Raw genomic sequence first — 22,928 nt, forward strand, 5'->3', positions numbered from 1 at the left:
GTATGTTTTTATTCAAGCAGAACTACTGTAAACCAACTATTTTCGCCTGAGATTTATTTTTGCGAATTTCATGAGTAGAAAATAAATGCGAATATAAATTGTCACAAATATGGTAAACTTGGAAATTTCTTATTAAACTTTATCAAGTAGATTTGAAAATCGCCAAATTAAATAGTCACGAAACAATGTCATGAGTCCACATACAAGACATTGTTATTATAAGCAATTTCTTCGGGTGTCTTACAGCCAATTGCATTGAGTGTGTAGGTAAAGGTAATATCTTTGGTTAGCTTGCTTGCTACTCTCAGTCATGGTTCTTTTATAGTCAAGATTTGATAATTTTTTAAAACACTGTAATACAATATTATTTTTTTTTAGCTGGATGATTTAGGAAATATTGGTGTTATAGTACAAGCTGTAACAGATATTTCTAAGAAGGCTGGTAAGGTAAGTTCTTTGTAAACCAAACTTTAATTTGTTGAATTACCTCATGAGTAAATGTTTTTCTGCCCCATTTATGGGCATTATGTATTCTGGTCTGTGCGCCCGTTCGTTCATTCGTCCGTTCGTCCGTCTGTCCTGCTTCAAGTCAACTTTTTGGTCGAGGTAGTTTTTGATGAAGTTGAAGTCCAATCAACTTGAAACTTAGTACACATGTTTCCTATGATATGATCTTTCTAATTTGAATGCCATATTAGAGTTTTGACCCCATTTTCACGGTCCAATGAACATAGAAAATGTAAGTTCGAATGGGGAATTAGTGTATTAGGTACACATTCTTGTTGTGTTGTGTTTTTATGAGGTATGAATGCTAATTCAATTGTTCTCTATTAATTGAGAAGATTTTGTGCAAATGAGAAAGTGTTATTGTGGCTGTTAATTTGTATGTACGATTCTCTTATTATTTGTTTTGGAGCATTAGCTAATTCTCAAAAAAAGGAGGAGGGGAATCTCAACATACAAATTAAGGTACAGATGTCTTGCTGTCGTTTAGAAACCACCCCATTCATATATTGTTATTTGTGAAAATTTTCAACCTTTAGCACATTTTCCCAGCTATCTGGAATAAAATCTTTTCCATTGTAATTCTGAAAATGAAACATTGAACAATTTCAGACTTTGTCAATTCGACAATATCAAGAAGATTTTTGGATCCTAAATTTGAAGTTATTACAAAATCGGAAGTAGATGTGGTTGTATTGGATAATCAAGACAAAAACTTTACCAGAAATGCTGAAATACAAGCTGTACAATGCCCATGGTTTAACTTCAACTTATTGTTGCGTATAAAAGTTCATGTGTAAAGTCATGTAAATAAGACTTTTATACATGCATCAAATGAACTACTGGTTAGCTTGTTTCAGTCAAAAGATTATCCAAATTGGGGCATCTGCAGTGGCATCAACAATGTATAAGTTTGTGATTATGTCAGTTTATAGGGAACCACTATTAGTAGGTCAATGATATATGGTATGCAGTTGTTTCTAGCATTCACACATCTCATTTCCTTGAAGAAAATTTGGCCAGCCAGCTCAGTCATGGTCTATTTACTTTGAAAATTTTTCTTACTTTGCATGTATTAGTTTGTGATTTGGTTCAATTAAAAGGAACCACTTGTGGTAGGTCAATGATATTTGGTACATATAGATGTATTAGCATTGGCACATCAAATGTTAAGGAAAATTATTCAACCCCCATGCCCTCAGTCAGTGTCTATTGAAATTTTCTTGCTTTACATATATAAGTTTGTGTTTAGGTCAGATTAAGTGGTACCACTAGTTTTAGGTCTATGTTATTTGTTATGTCAATGCATAAGCATTAGCACATCTCATTGCCATGGAAATTCATTTTGCTTTGCCACGGTTGACAATGTTTTCTCGATGTAACAATCCGCTCTATCACCCTCTCAGCTATGTGTTATGTATATAATGTTTATATAAACAGGCAGTTTTTGTCATTATTCAGAAAACAAATATTTATCTGTAAGTGATCAAAGCTACATTTTTGTTTTTCAGGCAAGGGAAGAATTTAATGGTATAAAGAATAAAATTCAGACAGAGTTGTTAGGAACTATAACTGGTTTGTATTTAGAATGGATATGACACAAAATGCTATATTATTTGAACTAGTTTATTGGGTGCATCAACTGTCAATAATAACAGATAGGTTACAGAGATTAAACTGCATTATTTCCATGATATTTTGTTGAATTTTAAGATCTGACAAAACTTAACAAAATACAATCGAAGAACCTTTAGATAATAAGATATTGATTGATTAAATTAAGACTTCATACATGTTTAAAATTCCAATTTCAAACTGTTTCTTTTTTATTCTGCAAATTATTCAGCAACATGTTGTTTTATTGGGGTTTTTTTTACATTCCAAAAAGGAAATATCTCAACTTTGTCTTGAATTCACCAGAGCAATTGTTTATCTGCTGTGCATTTTCATTATTTATGACTGAACAATTATTTTATTGCATCAGTATTTTTTAATTAATCTCATTTAATGCCTATTTCTGCATATTATGTAAATGTTAGAAAGTACCAACTGAAAAAGTAATCTTCAGATGAGGAGGTATAACATTTTTTGGCCCCTGAGTTAGAAAAAAACCCTAGTAAATCTATACAGCCTTTTGAAATAATGATAATTGTGTGGGTATTAAAACAATTTTGCATTAAATGCAATAAGTTTGAAACTCATATACAAACGAGAAAGACAAAGTAGAAAAAAATGAAAAACTGTCTGATAATATGACTTATAATATGGACATCTAAAGGATGTAATTTGGTAGATTTGAAAATACCATACTGATTTTTAAACTGTAAGGCTGCAAAAGTGGCCTTATCATTCCTCCTCCTTTATGGAAAATTTGTTCTTTTCAATAGTCAATTTGCCAATTACTGATTTTATTCTGTTATTACACACTTTTTAAACAAATTACTTTGTCAATCATAGACTGGTTCCATACCGGACAAAATTGGCTTTTGCCAATGGAAAGTATGATGAATTGAAAGTGATGTATTGGCAGTTTAATTAATTTTTCATAAACTATAATTTCTGATGTCAAAAGTATTTAGCTTAACAAAAACTTTATGTAATTAAAAGATTTGAAACCCTTAAAGATTACTCACATTACACACAGGTAAATTTGCTCTTTCTGCTAGCTCTCCATTGTAAATAAAAATTAATGTCCCTCATAAGGGAGACAACTAAAAAGGAATCTCTTATTACAGGATCAATTACGGGAATTGGCCTATTCTCTAAATTGATAATAGTATAACTGAGGGTGCAATTTTTTAAGATTTAGTTATTCAGCATGGTAGAAGTTATTTTTATGTAAGTTTTACTGTTCTACAGTACTTCAACTTGAAAATGAATGTCTACACGTTCATTAAAATTTTATTTAATTAAAGTCATAACAAAGGAGTGACTGGTAAAAATAATGTTATTCCAATTCTTGAACCAATGCATACAAACATCATAAACTTAGTCTTCTGTGCATGATTTTATCATTTTTTTCGCATAAATTTCATATACAATGTAATTGTCAATTTTTTTTCAATCAGTCAGTGTTGTTGTGAAAATATGGCAGGTAATTAAAGTTCGTGTTTTGAAGCCGAAGTTTAACGATTGTCACCTGTTTGTCAACGAACAACAAAAAAGCTTGGATATTTAGCACATGTTTAACATGTACAATCAGATAATAGTTTATTTTAAGGACATCCATGCGTATTGCATTGCGATCACCAAATTTTTACGAGATAAGTCACACTGAGGTCACTTTGCATACGGAAAATATGTCAGGGAATTGCTTCCTTGAAGGAAGCAGTTAAAATAAAGTAAACTTCTTCTAAATATGAACAAATTAAAGAATTTTCTTCAGAAAAAAGTATATGTTCATAAGTTTTATAATGAAAACTATCCATTGAGTTATAAAAAACATGAATTATTTTTTTTTGATTTGAGGTTTCTTATGACTTTAACAATTTCAATAATATTCCTTTTTTCTTCAGAGGCAGAAAAAAAGACAAATCAAACAAGAGATGATATATTGAAGGAAATTCCAAGCATAAAAGATACCTTGAATAACATAGTAAGAGTTATAGCATGATTTCTAAAATCTACTAAAATCCAACGATATGTCACCACTTCTTAGGCCACTTTTTTTTTATTAGTTGGTTTACGGATCCGCCGACCCTGTTTTTCACGATTTTGAAATAAAAATAAAAACGATTTGGAAGATTTTTTTTAATTCCGCCGACCTTTTTCTGTTTGAAGAAGTACAAATAAAAATAAAAACATGATTAAAAAAGATCGGTCTTTCTTCTTCCAGTCGGAATACCCTCGGAGTGAATAATATCCTTGGATGTATCACCGTAAACCTATCAAGATCAGTGGATTCGGAAATCCCGTGCGGTTCCCTGTTCAGTCAACGTTTCATGATGATCTAATGTGGTGAAAGGGAACCGGTTGAAAGGCGGTTCCCTGTTCAGTCAACGTTTCATCATGATTTAATGCGGCGAAGAGGAACCAGTTGAAAATGGAGGCAACTTCCTAGCAAGAACCGAGGCTCATAAACTCGGCAATCAATGTTACACGCAGGACTTCGGGAAAGTTCGGAGAGCCGACAACCTTGCTTCAGAAGTTGAAATGGAGGACCAGATACGATTTTAATATTGTTGCCTTGGAGATTTTCGGTGTAAATCTAACGGTTGAACAAAATAAACATCGCAGTCATGAATAATAAAAATGAAAATTATTTTTGAGATGGTTTGGGAAGTTTGGTTTAAAAGGTCGAACAACCGCTAATTTGAAACCCTGTTTTAGATAGTCAGTGAGGTTGACGGCGGGTCAACTTTGGTTCAAGTGTTGATCAGAAAGTCTGAAACCCGTCGAAAGGGGTTGTTCTAGTTTCTTGAGGATTGAGCTCCATTTGTCATTACATATATGAGGTACTAGTCCAAATAATTATGACGTCTGGCAAGGCTTTCTGGCATCCAAGATTTGTTTTAAATAGCCTTGCCAGACGTCACTTAAGGGAAGAATCTTTAAACTTGCTGCCAGGGATGGATTAATTGGCTTATTATATAAATACTTAAATACCATCCCACCGTACCCATTAAGATTTAATGGAACAGAGATGGGATATGGTGAACAAGATCCCAACACAAAATCAGAACATGTATTACTGTAATAGAATGCCTGACAATTAAAATCACTTCAACATTTATAAAAAGGGACAATCACAGAACACTTCGAGATATAAGCTAATACTTTATTAATAGCAGTGTAAAATAGCATAAAAAGCCTAAGAGGGACATGTTTTCATGTACCACATATGAAGGCATATGACATGCAAAGCGCATATGGTATTTCCTCAATAAGATTGTATTTTGTTATGAGGAATTTTGTCAATCCCTGATCTAAATTTGATAAATAAATACACAGAACAAAGAGAAATGCAATTGGTAAAGACACTTCACTTTCATCAGGGACATGCTTTCATCAATCTACATTGACATTGGACTCCTTGTAACACATTAAATTTAAATTAAAACAGCAAGAATCAATACCAAATTATGAAACGATCTGCATACATGTTTAGTACAAAATGCATAATACTATCATATCTATCTTCCCGTCAAGGAGTGGACTCATTTTTGAGTGTATATATTCCAGCGATTATATTACTATTATATAGACTGTAGAGTAATGTCATTGTTTGTTTCTCTCCATTTTTGGTTAAAAAAAACGGTATTAAATCCAATTTTTATTTTTATTTATTTTTCGTCCTCCTACCCTACATTTTTTCATTGTTTTTATTTTTATTTTTTTTTCGACCTCCTACCCTTCCTTTTTTAAGAAGAATCCCGTAAACCAACTAATAAAAAAAAAGTGGCCTTATGAACTAGAAATGCTCGGTAAAACTATCCACCAAGGACAAAATGCAGGATTTAAGATTATTCAATTATGATTAACAGTTCACATTGTAGAATTTTCTCTTATATGATCAGTCTTAAAATTATAACTCCTCGTTTCACTTTTAGTATATAATAAAATCTGGCTGTCTGTGATTCATGGTTATTATATTTTCAGACAAAAAATTTGAACTTGACAGATGGACTTAATGATGCAAATGAATCTATAAAGCAATATGGTGATTATGTGTAAGTATGATATAAATCCCTTGAATTCATCTCTTCAAAGTCATTTTCAAACTGCACACTTGTAACCCTGTTTAAAATTACAGTACTCATTTAAGTATTTATATTAGATTGTTCATTTAATTAATGAACTATCATCTGCACTTAAAATGTTTCCTAATGATCTAGCAAAACTATTTCCAAACAGAAATATCTGAAGTTGACATTTTTATACCCCCATGGAGAAGGCATTTAGTTTTACCCCTGTCCATCTGAATGTCCGTACATCTGTTCATACATCCCAAAGTTGGTTTCCATTCTCTAACTTAAGTTTGCCTCAACTAAATGTTTTGACACTTTTACTCAATGCTTATTACCAGAAAATACAAGTTAAATTTGAATTTGAGTGTCGTCACTTTAATTGTTCCAGAGTTATGCCCGTTTATATATGAAAAAATAGCTGATTTTTTGTTTCAGTTCTCTCTAACTTGAGTTTACCTCAATCAAATGTTATGAAACTTGCACACAATGCTTTTTACCACAAATTACAGATCAAGTTTGAATTTTGGTGGCATCACTTTTACTGCCTCACAAATTTTTCATATGGCTTCATTTTAGTATGCTTTTCTGTGTGAAGTGGTTTCAGTTTCATCACTGATTGTCTTACTGTTTCATGAATACTTATATATTATGCTGATACATACAGGCACTGTGGTGGCCATGGGCTTTTTATGCTCTTTGGTTGGTTTAATTTTGTCTTTGACACATTCCCTGTTTCCATTCTTATTGAAATTTAAAACAAAAATCTGTACAAATGATATCTTCATCCATTGAGCACATATAAATAGCTGAGCTTATTTTAAAACAAAAACAATAAAACAATAAAAATGTAAAGACGTAAAATTAATAGATTTTATTTTTGTTTTAGATGGTATGCTTTCATAGGTGTGCCTTGCCTAACTTTGTTGGTGGTCGTGTTTTACCTGTTTGGTCTCCTATTTGGTATTTGTGGAGAAAGGCCTGGGCGAGATGCCAGATGCTGTAACAAAGGAGCAGGAAGTAATATGCTTTGTTGGTAAGTAACTCAAATACCCTTATTTTGATCTTGTGCAATCTTACAATTTATGGAATAATTATAATAATGTGTCGGAATGTTTTTCTAAAAAAGTTACCTAAATTGGACTAAATGAAGTTGTTATCAAACAAAGGTTCTTAACGAAGTTTTGAACAAAAAAATGCAGAAGCTAGAAGAACTATGTGACTTTGATTTCTGACTCAATGACACTAGTGTTTTACCTTTAGTAAGTAAGTAAATTTTTTATTATAGTGACATGTGTAAATATGTACAAATTATAAACATATAATAGATGATAAATAGTAATACACTATCAAATCTTAGTTTTGTTGATATAAGTAAATTTCCAAAAATATATAAACATTAAAATATTTGTAAACCAAAATTTAAGCTTTAAATATGCAAAAAATGTAAGTGTTATACAGCAACTGGCGACGTATATGAAATGCACAAACTATATATTTTGCTATTTTTCTTATGTGGAAAGTCATTAAAAAGTTCAGTTTGTCAGCATGATTCAAGTCTGTGAAGTTTTCCTCAATTAAAAAATTACTAAAAAATTTAATTCAACATTCAATATACAATTGGCAATCAAACATAAAATGGAACTCAGTTTCAGTTTCTTGATTTTTGTCGAGCCTGCGACTTTAGTTGTAAAAGCTTTATATTTTAGAAAGTGGAATACCTGGAAGCTTCATACTTTGTATATAGATGCCTCATGTTACAAAGTTACGTCAGTCACGTGCCGAATGACCATGACCTCATTTTCATGGTTCAGTGACTACGGTACTTGAAAAAAAATTGAAGATTTTTTGATATGTTAAATTCTCTCTTATTATAAGTAATAGGATAACTATATTTGGTATGTGTGTACCTTGCAAGGTCCTCATGTCTGTCAGACAGTTTCACTTGACCTCTACCTCGTTTCATGGATCAGTGAACAAGGTTAAGTTTTGGTGGTCAAGTCCATATCTCAGATACTATAAGCAATAGGTCTTGTATATCTGGTGTATGGAAGAACTGAAAGGTGTACATGTCCAACTGACAGGTGTCATCTGACCTTGACCTCATTCTCATGGTTCAGTGGACATAGTTAAGTTGTTGAGTTTTGGTCTGTTTTTCTTAACATTTAAGCAATAGGTCAACTATGTGTGTTGTATGAAAGAATTGCTAGCTGTACATGTCTGCCTGGCATTATTATTTTACCTTGACCTCATTTTCATATGGTTCATTGGTCAATGTTTAGTTTTCTTGCAAGTTGGTTTATGTTAAGTTTATGTGACAGTTTTAATAAAGCTTTATATTTAGGACTATCAACATAATATCAATGATTAGTAAAAAAGGCGAGACATTTCAGTGTGTGCACTCTTCTTCCAAAATATACATATTCTTTCTTCTACACTTTCGTCCTTTATGTAAAACTGATTTAACTGATTTTTCGTCGAGCCTTCAACTTTTGTTGCAGAAAGCTCGACATGGGGATAGTGATCCGGCAGCGGCGGCGGCTACGGTGGCGGTGTTAGCTAACTTCTTAAAAGGTTTATAGGTGAAAGACCTGGATGCTGCATACTTTGTATATAGATGCCTCATGTTGCGAAGTTTCCGTCAGTCACATATCCAATGTCCTTGAACTCATTTCCATGGTTCAGTGACCACTTTATTATGTATATCTCTGAGTCTGCGCTAAGTATAGATATATGGAGAATTTTATCACGATGTTGTTTAACTTGTTTACAAAGCGAAAGAAGCACGTCATATTAGAATGTAGAATAAATTATAAGAAAAAAAAGACAATTTATTTGCAAGAAAATATATATATTTTTTCTTTAATTACAGTGGCGTGCTATGTTCCTATTTGATTGGAAGCTTGATAATGTTCGTAGTTATCCTTATGTTTATACCATTTGGGTTACTGTATACCAATGGTTGTCGATACCTCAATGATGGAGTTGAAAATATAGAGGTAAGGACTAATATGGAAATTTATTTTGCTTCACATAACTTAGTCCCTTGATGATGTAATAAACATGTTAATTTAATAAAAGGAACTATGATATGATTTACTTTAAGCATCAACTTTTAATTACAACAAAAACTGCATCCAGAACACTTACTGCTATGTTTATTTTCTAAATATAGTAACAAAGTAAATATTTTGTACAAAGTTAATATTTCCTATTACTTTTCTATACAATCTGGGGCTCATGAAGGGTTGAAAAATAGAATTTTTTTTGTATAGCCATTTTTATACCCTAGACGCAAGGCGGGGGCATTAAGATTTACTCTTGTCAGTATGTCCCAAAATTGGTTTCTGTTCTCTAACATTAGTTTGCCTCATCTAAATGATATAAAACCTATATGCATTGCTTATTTATTAACACAAAACACAGATCATGTTTGAAAGTTGGTGGTGTCACTTTTACCTTTCTAGAGTAATGTCCCTTTACAAATAGTGAAATTGCTGAATTTTTCCTTTCTTTTATAGTTTGCCGCAACCAAATATTTTGAATCTTATACACAATGCTTATTACCACAAAAGACAGATAAAGTATGAATTTTGTTGTCATCGCTTTTACTGTTCTCCAGTTATGTTCCTTTTCAAATGGAAGAATTGCTGAATTTTTGGTTTCTGTTCTCTAACTTTTGTTTGCTTCAACCAAATGTTATGATACTTATGCACAATACTTATTACTACAAAACTCAAATCAAGTACAAATACTTTTACCATTTGTCAGTTATGTCCCTTTATAACTATATATGATATGCAAGCGAGTATCATCTGTATCCCATTGACATAATCAATTTTTTTAGCTGCAGTATACAGTAACAACAATAGTACACCAGTGTCATAAAAATGTCAACTACCTGTTATCGACAGAAAATTGTTTAAGGGCATGACAAAACTGTTCCCCAGTTAAAAATCATCATACAAAAAAATTGCATTATAAAACATTTAAAAAATAATATTAATACATATCATCATGATCATACAATGTTTATTTTTATGAAAGTTTAATTAGTTCATTTTAAAAAAGGAAATGATTGTTTGGTCTTTTGTAGAGATTTGAGTTTGTGGTCAGTGAATCTCTGGGATATAATATATCTGAATTTATTGATCCTAAAGGAAAATCTGGAGGCAAGATAACTGTTGGAAGTATTTTGGGGTAAGTTATAATCATATTTCTTATATAGCATTAAAAAAGGTAGCTGTTTCTGGGTTAGGGACAAGCTTAATTTAATGAATTTTGAATCATTCCTGGTAAAATGTAAGTCATAGTGACACTTTTATTTTGGAAATATATTGTGCTGTGAATATTTGAGATGACAGTTGAACCACAAACACGATCCCAGCATTAATTACTTGGAAGATAATTTTAAATATTTCAGACGGTTTACACAACCTTTCATTGACCTGTGATTATGCTTAGGTTTTCATGGTCAAGTCTAACTCTGATATCAATAGCATAAGCAAAAGGTTAATTAAATTTGGTATATTCAATAAATGTAAGGTTTACATGTCTATCCGTATTGTTTCCTCTGACCTTAACCTCATTTTCATGGTTCATTCATTATAAAATCATATAATTTTAACTTTTCATGGTTAGTTTTGTTGCCAGATACTATTTAAGCCTAAAGGCAACTATATTTATTTTAGGAATGATTTTTAGGTGTATGCCTGTCTGTATGAGACTTAAAATCATTTTTATGGTTCATTTAAGAAAATATAAAATTACACCATTATTTTGATTATGTTCCTTTCTCATAAATCTTTTTAAAATCAGTAGTTCAACTATTTTTTGTGTATTGAACAATTGTGAGATGTACGTGTCTGTCTGAGAGGCTTCATTTGATTTTGACATTATTTTCATAGATTTTGATTTTGGTTTTATTATGTGCGCATAGTGATTTATTTTCATGAGTTAATTCACATGAATTGATACTCCATATTGATTATCTTCTACACTGTGAAAATTTTCTATTAATAAAGATTAAAGACAAAACAAACACTGAAAAAAGAGGATATGTTGAAAACTTAATGAAGGGTTTTTATACGACCGCAAAAATTTTAATTTTTTGGTCGTATATTGCTATCACGTTGGCGTCGTCGTCGTCTGAATACTTTTAGTTTTCACACTCTAACTTTAGTAAAAGTGAATAGAAATCAATGAAATTTTAACACAAGGTTTATGACCACAAAAGGAAGGTTAGGATTGATTTTGGGAGTTTTGGTCCCAACATTTTAGGAATTAGGGGCCAAAAAGGGCCCAAATAAGCATTTTCTCGGTTTTTGCACTATAACTTTAGTATAAGTAAATAGAAATCAATGAAATTTTAACACAAGGTTTATGACCACAAAAGGAAGGTTGGGATTGATTTTTGGAGTTGAGGTCACAACAGTTTAGGAATTAGGGGCCAAAAAGGGGCCCAAATAAGCATTATTTTTGGTTTTTGCACAATAACTTTAGTATAAGTAAATAGAAATCTATGAAATTTAAACACAAGGTTTATGACCATAAAAGGAAGGTTGGGTTTGATTTTGGGAGTTTTGGTCCTAACAGTTTAGGAAGAAGGGGCCCAAAGGGTCCAAAATTGAACTTTGTTTGATTTCATCAAAAATTGAATAATTGGGGTTCTTTGATATGCCGAATCTAACTATGTATGTAGATTCTTAATTTTTGGTCCCGTTTTCAAATTGGTCTACATTAAGGTCCAAAGGGTCCAAAATTAAACTTAGTTTGATTTTAACAAAAATTGAATCCTTGGGGTTCTTTGATATGCTGAATTTAAAAATGTACTTAGATTTTTAATTATTGGCCTAGTTTTCAAGTTGGTCCAAATGGGGGTCCAAAATTAAACTTTGTTTGATTTCATCAAAAATTGAATAAATGGGTTCTTTGATATGCCAAATCTAACTGTGTATGTAGATTCTTAATTTTTGGTCCAGTTTTCAAATTGGTCTATCTACATTAAGGTCCAAAGGGTCCAAAATTAAACTAAGTTTGATTTTAACAAAAATTAAATTCTTGGGCTTATTTGATATGCTTTATCTAAATATGTACTTTGATTTTTGATTATGGGCCCAGTTTTCAAGTTGGTCCAAATCAGGATTCCATATCAAGTATTGTGCAATAGCAAGAAATTTTCAATCGCACAGTACTGCACAATTGCAAGAAATATCTAATTGCACAATATTGTGCAATAGCAATTAATTTTCAATTGGAGTTATCTTTCTTTGTATAGAATAGTAGTTGATAATATATGTTGGAAATTTGCCAGACATGACTATGATGTCATTTTCTATTTTTATTTGCCAATAACTTTATGTAAATAACTTCATTGGAAATTTGCCAATATAAAATGTTGCTGATGAAGCTTTTTTTCCTTATCTTATCTAAAATGTTTTTAGATAATGTATGTTGGACATTTGCCAGACATGACTATGATGTCATTTTCTATTTTTATTTGCCAATAACTTTATGTAAATAACTTCATTGGAAATTTGCCAATATAAAATGTTGCTGATGAAGTTTTTTTTATTGTTTTATAAATACAATAAACAATGTATATTCACTTTTACTACCAACCAATCTTTACCATTCAGTGATAACAAGCACTTTATTTTACATTTTAATATTTTATGATGTATTTAAAAGAGTAGTTATTGTTGCAATCTCCATTAGAAATTTGAATTGATATCAGTTTTGGAAAAAGGGAAACGGGGATGTGAAAAAAAGGGGGGGGGGGTTAAATTTTTCTCATTTCAGATTTCATAAATAAAAAGAAAATTTCTTCAAACATTTTTTTGAGAGGATTAATATTCAACAGCATAGTGAATTGCTCAAAGGCAAAACAAATTTTTTAAGTTCATTAGACCACATTCATTCTGTGTCAGAAACCTATGCTGTGTCAACTATTTAATTTTAGATTTAAAAAGTTTGAAGAAGAAATCTTTAATTGATTTGTAAAATCTTGACATTTATTTTGTGTAAAAAAAAAACCATTGTAATGTCAAAAATTTGATTACAATCCAAATTCAGAGCTGTATCACGCTTGAATGTTTTGTCCATACTTGCCCCAACTGTTCAGGGTTCGACCTCTGTGGTCGTATAAAGCTGCGCCCTGCGGAGCACCTGGTTTGTGATATGCTGAATATTGTGCATTTGGATTTTTATTTTTATTTTGGGCCCTGTTTTCAAATTAGTCCATATTAAGGTTTGAAAGGTTCAAAATTAAACTATGTTTGATTTCAACTAAGATAATATATTTATTTTTTTTTATATGCTGAATCTAACCATGTTGTTAGATTCTGGATATCAAACAATACCAGGAGCTTGAATGTCCCATTTTAAATTTTAAAGATTTATTATGTATCAGAAAATCTATATTGTTTCAAAAATTTAATTACAATCAAAATTCAGACAGTATCACGCTTGAGTATTGTGTATAAACTTGCCCCAACTGTTCAGGGTTCTGCGGTCTTATCAGGCTGTGCTCGGCAAAACATTAAGTGATATATATTTTTAATTTTATTTCAGAAACTGCAAGAAAAATATGGGAGTATACAGTGCATTCCATTTGGAAAATTTATTTTCACTAGATGAAATTCTAAACATGACAGTGAGTGTGAAATGAATTATATCTTATGTTTTATTACAAACTTGATGTAGTATTTGATGTTTGCATTATCACATATATCAACTTTCTAATATTAAAATATCTTTACAGATGTTTTACAAAAAACATTTATTTAAGAATTGAATGCTTCTTTTTGTAACTTCATTGGGGTGTAAAAGCGTTGACCAAAGTACATTTTGTTTGAAGCACGGAAGCGCTTCATTCTAAAAATGTGCGCACGGCCAACGCTTTTACAACAAAAAGAAGCATTCAATACTTATAATTACATTTTTTAGCTATGATCATGAAAACACGAATTTTATCAATTTTTTATTTAATTTACCTGTGAACTTTATTGTGGACCATGTGTTATCATGAATGATAAGTTTTATTGTGTAATGCAATTGCTTAAGGAATAACATGTGATGTGCAGTTAGCCAATCAGAATAACATATTATAATGAAACATACATCTAATGTAATTATTCAATTATTTATTAGATAAATGCAATGTACTTACAGTATACTTTAATGAAAAACATAATTGTCTTGATAATTTTTTTCATTTTTTTCAGAAAATCACTTCAGAAATTGACAAAATTGTTGAGGAAGGCAGCAAAGCTAGTTTAGGTAATATCACAATCATTCCAGATGATTTGAAGACACAGTTAAACGATTTTGCAGGATCAGGAATAACTAATATTAGCTTTACACAATATGATGAGGTTGTAAGTATAATTGCTTTTAGTTTAAAAAGATATATACAACATCTTGAAATTATTACAACAGTTTCTAATTTGTATATTTTAATAATTAATCAAAGATTAAGCAAAGATTTTATTGGCTTCAATCAGTAATGAAATGGGGCACACTTCAAGAAGAGGAGCAGACATTTTATATGAACTGATCAGAATCCAAAGAAATGAAACTAATCTGAAAATATTGATTGATTGATTGTTGGTTGCTTAACGTCCAGTGTAAAATATTTCATGCATGTTCAGGACGAGAACAAGTTAACCATAAGTACAATAGGTAGATTTTGTAATAATAGAGGCCATCCAGGATGATGGTTGGGAAAATTTGAACTGCCACAGGAAAAGGATGGCATATTGGATAGGGACAGAAATATTGACTTGCAACGGGCCACCTACGGACCCCTCAAAGAGTTGTTGCAAGGGTTTTTAACTTGCAAAGAGCATGACACTCTCTTTACCTGAGGCATCTAACGTCCCCATTCTAACTAGACGTGGCTGCAAACTTGATACACCCCGCACAGCCAAACTGACACCCCACTTTGGCAAGCGTTTTACTGCTGGTGGGGAGAAAACCAAGTGACCATATTTCGTTTCCCCAGTCACCCTTTGGGGAATCTGAAGAGATATAATTTAAGAAGAGTTTAATTTTATAGTTTTTATACGACCGCAAAATTTGAAAATTTTTTCGTCGTATATTGCTATCACGTTGTCGTCGTCGTCGTCGTCGTCCGAATACTTTTAGTTTTCGCACTCTAACTTTAGTAAAAGTGAATGGAAATCTATGAAATTTCAACACAAGGTTTATCACCACAAAAGGAAGGTTGGTATTGATTTTGGGAGTTTTGGTCCCAACATTTTAGGAATTAGGGGCCAAAAAGGGCCCAAATAAGCATTTTCTTGGTTTTCGCACTATAACTTTAGTTTAAGTTAATAGAAATCTATGAAATTTTGACACAAGGTTTATGACCACAAAAGAACGGTTGGGATTGATTTTGGGAGTTTTGGTTTCAACAGTTTAGGAATTAGGGGCCAAAAAAGGGCCCAAATAAGCATTATTCTTGGTTTTCGCACAATAACTTTAGTTTAAGTAAATAAAAATCAATGAAATTTAAACACAATGTTAATGACTACAAAAGGAAGGTTGGTATTGATTTTGGGAGTTTAGGTCCCAACAGTTCAGGAATTAGGGGCAAAAAAGGGACCCAAATAAGCATTTTTCTTGGTTTTCGCACCATAACGTTAGTATAAGTAAATAGAAATCTATGAAATTTAAACACAAGGCTTATGACCATAAAAGGAAGGTTGGTATTGATTTTGGGAGTTTTGGTCCCAACAGAACAAGGGGCCCAAAGGGTCCAAAATTAAACTTTGTTTGATTTCATCAAAATTGAATAATTGGGGTTCTTTGATATGCCGAATCTAACTGTCATGACTGTGTATGTAGATTCTTAACTTTTGGTCCCATTTTCAAATTGGTCTACATTAAGGTCCAAAGGGTCCAAAATTAAACTTAGTTTGATTTTGACAAAAAATGAATCAGTTAGGTTCTTTGATATGCTGAATCTAAAAATGTACTTAGATTCTTGATTATTGGCCCAGTTTTCAAGTTGGTCCAAATCGGGGTCCAAAATTAAACTTTGTTTGATTTCATCAAAAATTGAATAAATGGGGTTCTTTGATATACCAAATCTAATTGTGTATGTAGATTCTTCATTTTTGGTCCTGTTTTCAAATTGGTCTACACTAAAGTCCAAAGGGTCCAAAATTAAACTTAGTCTGATTTTAACAAAAATTGAAATCTTGGGGTTCATTGATATGCTGAATCCAAAAATGTACTTAGATTTTTTATTATGGGCCTAGTTTTCAAGTTGGTCCAAATCAGGATCTAAAATTATTATATTAAGTATTGTGTAATAGCAAGTCTTTTCAATTGCACAGTATTGCGCAATGGCAAGAAATATCTAATTTTTTAATTAGAGTTATCTTTCTTTGTCCAGAATAGTAAGCAAGAAATATCTAATTGCAAAATATTGTGCAATAGCAAGATTTTTTTTTAATTGGAGTTATCTTTCTTTGTCCAGAATCAACTTAAATATTTGTTATATACAATATACAATGTATATTCACTTTTTACTACCAACTAATAAATTAAAATAATCTTTACCATTCAGTGATAACAAGCAGTTTTTTTACATCTTAATATTTTATGATGTATTTAAATGAGTAGTTATTGTTGCAAACTCCATTAGAAATTTTAATTGAGATTAGTTTTGGAATAAGGGAAAGGGGGATGTGATTAAAAAAATTGGGTTCAATTTTTCTCATTTGAAATTTCATAAATAAAAGAAAATTTCTTCAAACATTTTTTTGAGAGGATTAATATTCAACAGCATAGTGAATTGCTCTAAGAGAAAACAAAAATTTTAAGTTCATTAGAACACATTCATTCTGTGTCAGAAACCTATGCTGTGTCAACTATTTAATCACAATCCAAATTTAGAGCTGAATCCAGCTTGAATGTTGTGTCCATACTTGCCCCAACCGTTCAGGGTTCAACCTCTGCGGTCGTATAAAGCTATGCCCTGCGGAGCATCTGGTTTTATTAAGTTTTTCATACTCATTAATAGTCAGCTTTAAGAAAAAGTTAAACCATAAAAATTATGTATATAATATTGTTTTTATACTTCAGTTAAACAAAGATAGTGTTCCCAATTTGAATTCAATAATGGATAAATTGAATAGAACAGCTCATCAGATGCGTGAACTAGGTGAAAATGTAACTGCTGTAAGTTTTTTATTTAACATGTTTAAAGGGATTGATTTATTTTCATGGTTACTGGTTTTCGAGGATTGAGGGAAAATTGTCTTTTCATGGTCATTGAAAGTTGTTAATTTTTGCTATTTGTTTTTAGTTTTAAAGAGAGTTAGAATATTTTGCTATAAATTAACTAATGAGACAAATTTAAACAAAAAATAATGACATGGGTATGTCATATTGCAGAGTTTAAGAGATAATTGTATATGGGCTTGCTGAGAGATCATGAGATATGAACCTTTGTAAATGTGCTATAACAAACACTGATAATGGCATTATTTGGAAAGATTTATACTGGCATGTTTCCTATTATTTTTTACAGAAGCAGCTCTTGAATGAGTGGGAAAAATTATTAAGGATTCAGGAACATGAAATACCACTCATTAATCAAGCCAAGGTAAGAGTAATACATATTACATGTAGTAGGATTTAAATTTATCTTTAAAGATATGCTAAACAAGCTTTCTTTTGATCACTAAGATTTAAAGGTTCTTGTAGGTCTTAAGATTTTAAACTTTGTAATTAGGTCAGTTAGGTCAGTTTATTGTTGAACCACATTTAAAGTCAATATTATTAGTCTTAGTTTTTAGCTCACCTGGCCCGAAGGGCCAAGTGAGCTTTTCCCATCACTTTGCGTCTGGCGTCGTCCAGCGTCTGTCATCGTTAACTTTTACAAAAATCTTCTCCTCTGAAACTACTGGGCCAAATTAATCCAAACTTGGCCACAATCATCATTGGGGTATCTAGTTTAAAAAATGTGCCCGGTGACCCGGCCAACCAACCAAGATGGCCGCCATAGCTAAAAATAGAACATAGGGGTAAAATGCAGTTTTTGGCTTATAACTCAAAAACCAAAGCATTTAGATCAAATCTGACAGGGATAAAATTGTTTATCAGGTCACGATCTATCTGCCCTGAAATATTCAGATGAAACGGACAACCCGTTGTTGGGTTGCTGCCCCTGAATTGGTAATTTTAAGGAAATTTTACTGTTTTTGGTTATTATCTTGAATATTATTATAGATAGAGATAAACTGTAAACAGCAATAATGTTCAGCAAAGTAAGATTTACAAATAAGTCAACATGACCAAAATGGTCAGTTGACCCCTTTAGGAGTTATTGCCCTTTATAGTCAATTTTTAACCATTTTTCCTAAATCTTGGTAATCTTTTACAAAATCTTCTCCTCTGAAACTACTGGGCCAAATTAGTCCAAACTTGGCCACAATCATCTTTGGGGTATTTAGTTTTAAAAAATGTGTCCGGTGACCCGGCCATCTTGGTTGCCATGTCTAAAATAGAACATAGGGGTAAAATGCAGTTTTTGGCTGATAACTCAAAGACCAAAGCATTTAGAGCAATCTGACATGGGGTGAAATTGTTAATCATGTCAAGATTTATCTGTCCTGAAATTTTCAGATGAATCGGACAACCCGTTGTTGGGTTGCTGCCCCTGAATTAGTAATTTGAAGGAAATTTTGCTGTTTTTGGTTATTATCTTGAATATTATTATAGATAGAGATAAACTGTTAACAGCAATAATGTTAAGCAAAGTAGGATTTACAAATAAGTCAACATGACCGAAATGGTCAATTGACCCCCTAAGGAGTTATTGTCCTTTATAGTCAATTTTTAACAATTTTCATAAAATTTATAAATTTTTACTAACAATTTCCACTGAAACTACTGGGGCAAATTCATTATAGATAGAGATAATTGTAAGCAGCAAGAATGTTCAGTAAAGTAAGATGTACAAACACATCACCATCACCAAAACACTATTTTTTCATGAATCCATCTGCTTCCTTTGTTTAATATTCACATAGACCAAGGTGAGCGACACAGGCTCTTTAAAGGCTCTAGTTATATAAAAGTGTTGCTTTTTAAATTTCAACTTTTGCATAAAACTTTCAAAATTACAAAAAGTCAAGATGTTTGACTGTGTCAACAGTTTTCTCAGCAAACAAATTTAAACAGCCAATTATTTGAGATTAAGAAAAAGAAATAAATTCAGAGTTTTGTACTTGTACTAAGTATTCGTGCATATAAAAGTCTTAATATATAAGATAAAATCTATATGTGATGGTTTGTTATACCAGTATATATTTTTTTGCAGGGAAATTTAACAGGAGCTCTTGATAATTTGAGGAATCAGACAAATCTAAATGTAAGTTCTAAAAATATTTACAGTGTTGAATAGATGTTGTTATCAGTACTGCTTTAATAAAACATGGATAATATTCTTATACTATGATTTGATTTGCCTGATAATAATCCCTAAGTGTTTTTGCATTTCAATTCAAATTCAATTTATATGATACATATAGAACTTGATTAATATAGTTTAGTCAGGAGTAATTCCATTACATCAGGAAGGAAAACAAGAAGTCCCAAAACATTGAGTAGACAGCAACTGCTTTTTCAGAACTCACAAGCTTTGATTATCTGAATAGTTATACCTATAGGTTACCTAGCAAAACGTTTAGCTTACATATCTACACAAACAGGAAGCATTAGACATGGGTTTGTTAGCTATTGAGTTCTAGTGTGGTTTTTTTTCCTTAGTTTTATGCCCACCATGATCACTTTTCACACAGACTTCATATAAATGTGCTAACTACTTATCTGAAAATTCTATATTCTTTACTAACGTAAGGCAAGCCAAAACTAAAATGCACACAAACATTAATGACTTTATATAGGTAAAAACTGGTTTTGGTGAAGTTTTCATTTTTTTTGTGTTTTTTCAAACAGGTACAAGTTCAGAATGTAATAGACAGCTTGACCACATCTCAGAATACATTTAACCGAGAATCAACAGGAATATTGGAGAAGGTAAAAAAAAATGAAAAATTGTTAAATGTTTAAAGAAGATTTTTTTTTTATCTGTAATGTACAATTTTTGTCTGAATTATTTTGCAAATTTATGTGCATATTTTTGAAAGTGGTCAAATTTGTTTAATCATTGCAGTGTTAAATAGATGTTGTTATCAGTACATGGATAATCTTCTTATACTATGATTTCATTTGCCTGAACAACTTGGGTTGTTTTAAGTTATTCTCATTTCTTGATGTTAGCCATCCATTAATTTCACTATGTTTCAACTTTTGATTTATTACCCTCTATGAATATTTTCTTTTATGATAGAATTGGGTCATTTGGAAACAATGCCTTTGATCTTATAGGACATGAGGCGTAATTGATTTCCCATAGCCGGTATTAGGTTACATTTTCTTCTACAGCTCAGTCCGTATCAAAAACTTGGATATGTTTAAAAGTGTGTTTCGAAGCTAAGACATATTCATATATGTGATTAAATTTGAAGATTACGATGTGAGATTCATTATTCCTTAAGTTAGCACACCCCAAAAATACTTTTGTGATGCAGTTCCTCATTGTAAAAAATCCCTTTTTTCACACAATAAGTTCTTTGAAAATTTAATACTTTGCATACATTCAATAACTCCATAGTTTTTATACGACCGCAAATTTTGAAAAAAATTTTCGTCGTATATTGCTATCACGTTGGCGTCGGCGTCGTCGTCGTCGTCGTCGTCGTCGTCGTCGTCGTCGTCGTCCGTCGTCCGAATACTTTTAGTTTTCGCACTCTAACTTTAGTAAAAGTGAATGGAAATCTATGAAATTTTAACACAAGGTTTATGACCACAAAAGGAAGGTTGGTATTGATTTTGGGAGTTTTGGTCCCAACATTTTAGGAATTAGGGGCCAAAAAGGGCCCAAATAAGCATTTTCTTGGTTTTCGCACTATAACTTTAGTTTAAGTGAATAGAAATCTATGAAATTTTGACACAAGGTTTATGACTACAAAAGAACGGTTGGGATTGATTTTGGGAGTTTTGGTCTCAACAGTTTAGGAATTAGGGGCCAAAAAAGGGCCCAAATAAGCATTATTCTTGGTTTTCGCACAATAACATTAGTTTAAGTAAATAGAAATCAATGAAATTTAAACACAATGTTAATGACTACAAAAGGAAGGTTGGTATTGATTTTGGGAGTTTAGGTCCCAACAGTTTAGGAATTAGGGGCCAAAAAGGGACCCAAATAAGCATTTTTCTTGGTTTTCGCACCATAACGTTAGTATAAGTAAATAGAAATCTATGAAATTTAAACACATGGTTTATGACCATAAAAGAAAGGTTGGGTTTGATTTTGGGAGTTTTGGTCCCAACATAATAAGGGGCCCAAAGGGTCCAAAATTAAACTTTTGTTTGATTTCATCAAAATTGAATAATTGGGATTCTTTGATATGCTGAATCTAACTGTCATGACTGTGTATGTAGATTCTTAACTTTTGGTCCCGTTTTCAAATTGGTCTACATTAAGGTCCAAAGGGTCCAAAATTAAACTTAGTTTGATTTTGACAAAAAATGAATCAGTTAGGTTCTTTGATATGCTGAATCTAAAAATGTACTTAGATTCTTGATTATTGGCCCAGTTTTCAAGTTGGTCCAAATCGGGGTCCAAAATTAAACTTTGTTTGATTTCATCAAAAATTGAATAAATGGGGTTCTTTGATATACCAAATCTAACTGTGTATGTAGATTCTTCATTTTTGGTCCTGTTTTCAAATTGGTCTACACTAAAGTCCAAAGGGTCCAAAATTAAACTTAGTCTGATTTTAACAAAAATTGAAATCTTGAAGTTCTTTGATATGCTGAATCCAAAAATGTACTTAGATTTTTTATTATGGGCCCAGTTTTCAAGTTGGTCCAAATCAGGATCTAAAATTATTATATTAAGTATTGTGCAATAGCAAGTCTTTTCAATTGCACAGTATTGAGCAATGGCAAGAAATATCTAATTGCACAATATTGTGAAATATCAATTTTTTTTTTAATTAGAGTTATCTTTCTTTGTCCAGAATAGTAAGCAAGAAATATCTAATTGCAAAATATTGTGCAATAGCAAGATTTTTTTTTAATTGGAGTTATCTTTCTTTGTCCAGAATCAACTTAAATCTTTGTTATATACAATATACAATGTATATTCACTTTTTACTACCAACTGATAAATTGAAATAATCTTTACCATTCAGTGATAACAAGCAGTTTTTTTTACATCTTAATATTTTATGATGTATTTAAATGAGTAGTTATTGTTGCAAACTCCATTAGAAATTTTAATTGAGATTAGTTTTGGAATAAGGGAAAGAGGGATATGATTAAAAAAATTGGGTTCAATTTTTCTCATTTGAAATTTCATAAATAAAAAAGAAAATTTCTTCAAACATTTTTTTGAGAGGATTAATATTCAACAGCATAGTGAATTGCTCTAAGAGAAACAAAAATTTTAAGTTCATTAGAACACATTCATTCTGTGTCAGAAACCTATGCTGTGTCAACTATCTAATCACAATCCAAATTTAGAGCTGAATCCAGCTTGAATGTTGTGTCCATACTTGCCCTAACCGTTCAGGGTTCAACCTCTGCGGTCGTATAAAGCTACGCCCTGCGGAGCATCTGGTTACATATTTTTTCTATGGTCCTCTTCTTTCCAAA

At 31.5% G+C, this 22,928-nt stretch overlaps 1 protein-coding gene across 3 annotated transcripts in view; it reads left to right on the forward strand.

Moving 5' to 3' along the window:
- The window catches only part of LOC143045088 (prominin-1-A-like), a 64,092-nt gene that overhangs the window by 32,317 nt on the left and 8,847 nt on the right, over nt 1-22,928 (forward strand). For all 3 annotated transcript variants that reach the window (XM_076217391.1, XM_076217390.1, XM_076217389.1), the window contains exons 8-20: nt 379-447; nt 2,016-2,079; nt 4,020-4,099; nt 6,103-6,173; nt 7,078-7,224; nt 9,061-9,187; nt 10,285-10,388; nt 13,761-13,842; nt 14,414-14,566; nt 17,283-17,378; nt 17,731-17,805; nt 19,525-19,575; nt 20,163-20,243. In XM_076217391.1, coding sequence (XP_076073506.1) covers nt 379-447; nt 2,016-2,079; nt 4,020-4,099; nt 6,103-6,173; nt 7,078-7,224; nt 9,061-9,187; nt 10,285-10,388; nt 13,761-13,842; nt 14,414-14,566; nt 17,283-17,378; nt 17,731-17,805; nt 19,525-19,575; nt 20,163-20,243 — 1,200 coding nt within the window. The remainder of the gene's footprint in view (nt 1-378; nt 448-2,015; nt 2,080-4,019; nt 4,100-6,102; nt 6,174-7,077; nt 7,225-9,060; nt 9,188-10,284; nt 10,389-13,760; nt 13,843-14,413; nt 14,567-17,282; nt 17,379-17,730; nt 17,806-19,524; nt 19,576-20,162; nt 20,244-22,928) is intronic.

The sequence above is a fragment of the Mytilus galloprovincialis genome, chromosome 9, assembly GCF_965363235.1.
Source record: "Mytilus galloprovincialis chromosome 9, xbMytGall1.hap1.1, whole genome shotgun sequence".
Lineage (NCBI taxonomy): Eukaryota > Metazoa > Mollusca > Bivalvia > Mytilida > Mytilidae > Mytilus > Mytilus galloprovincialis.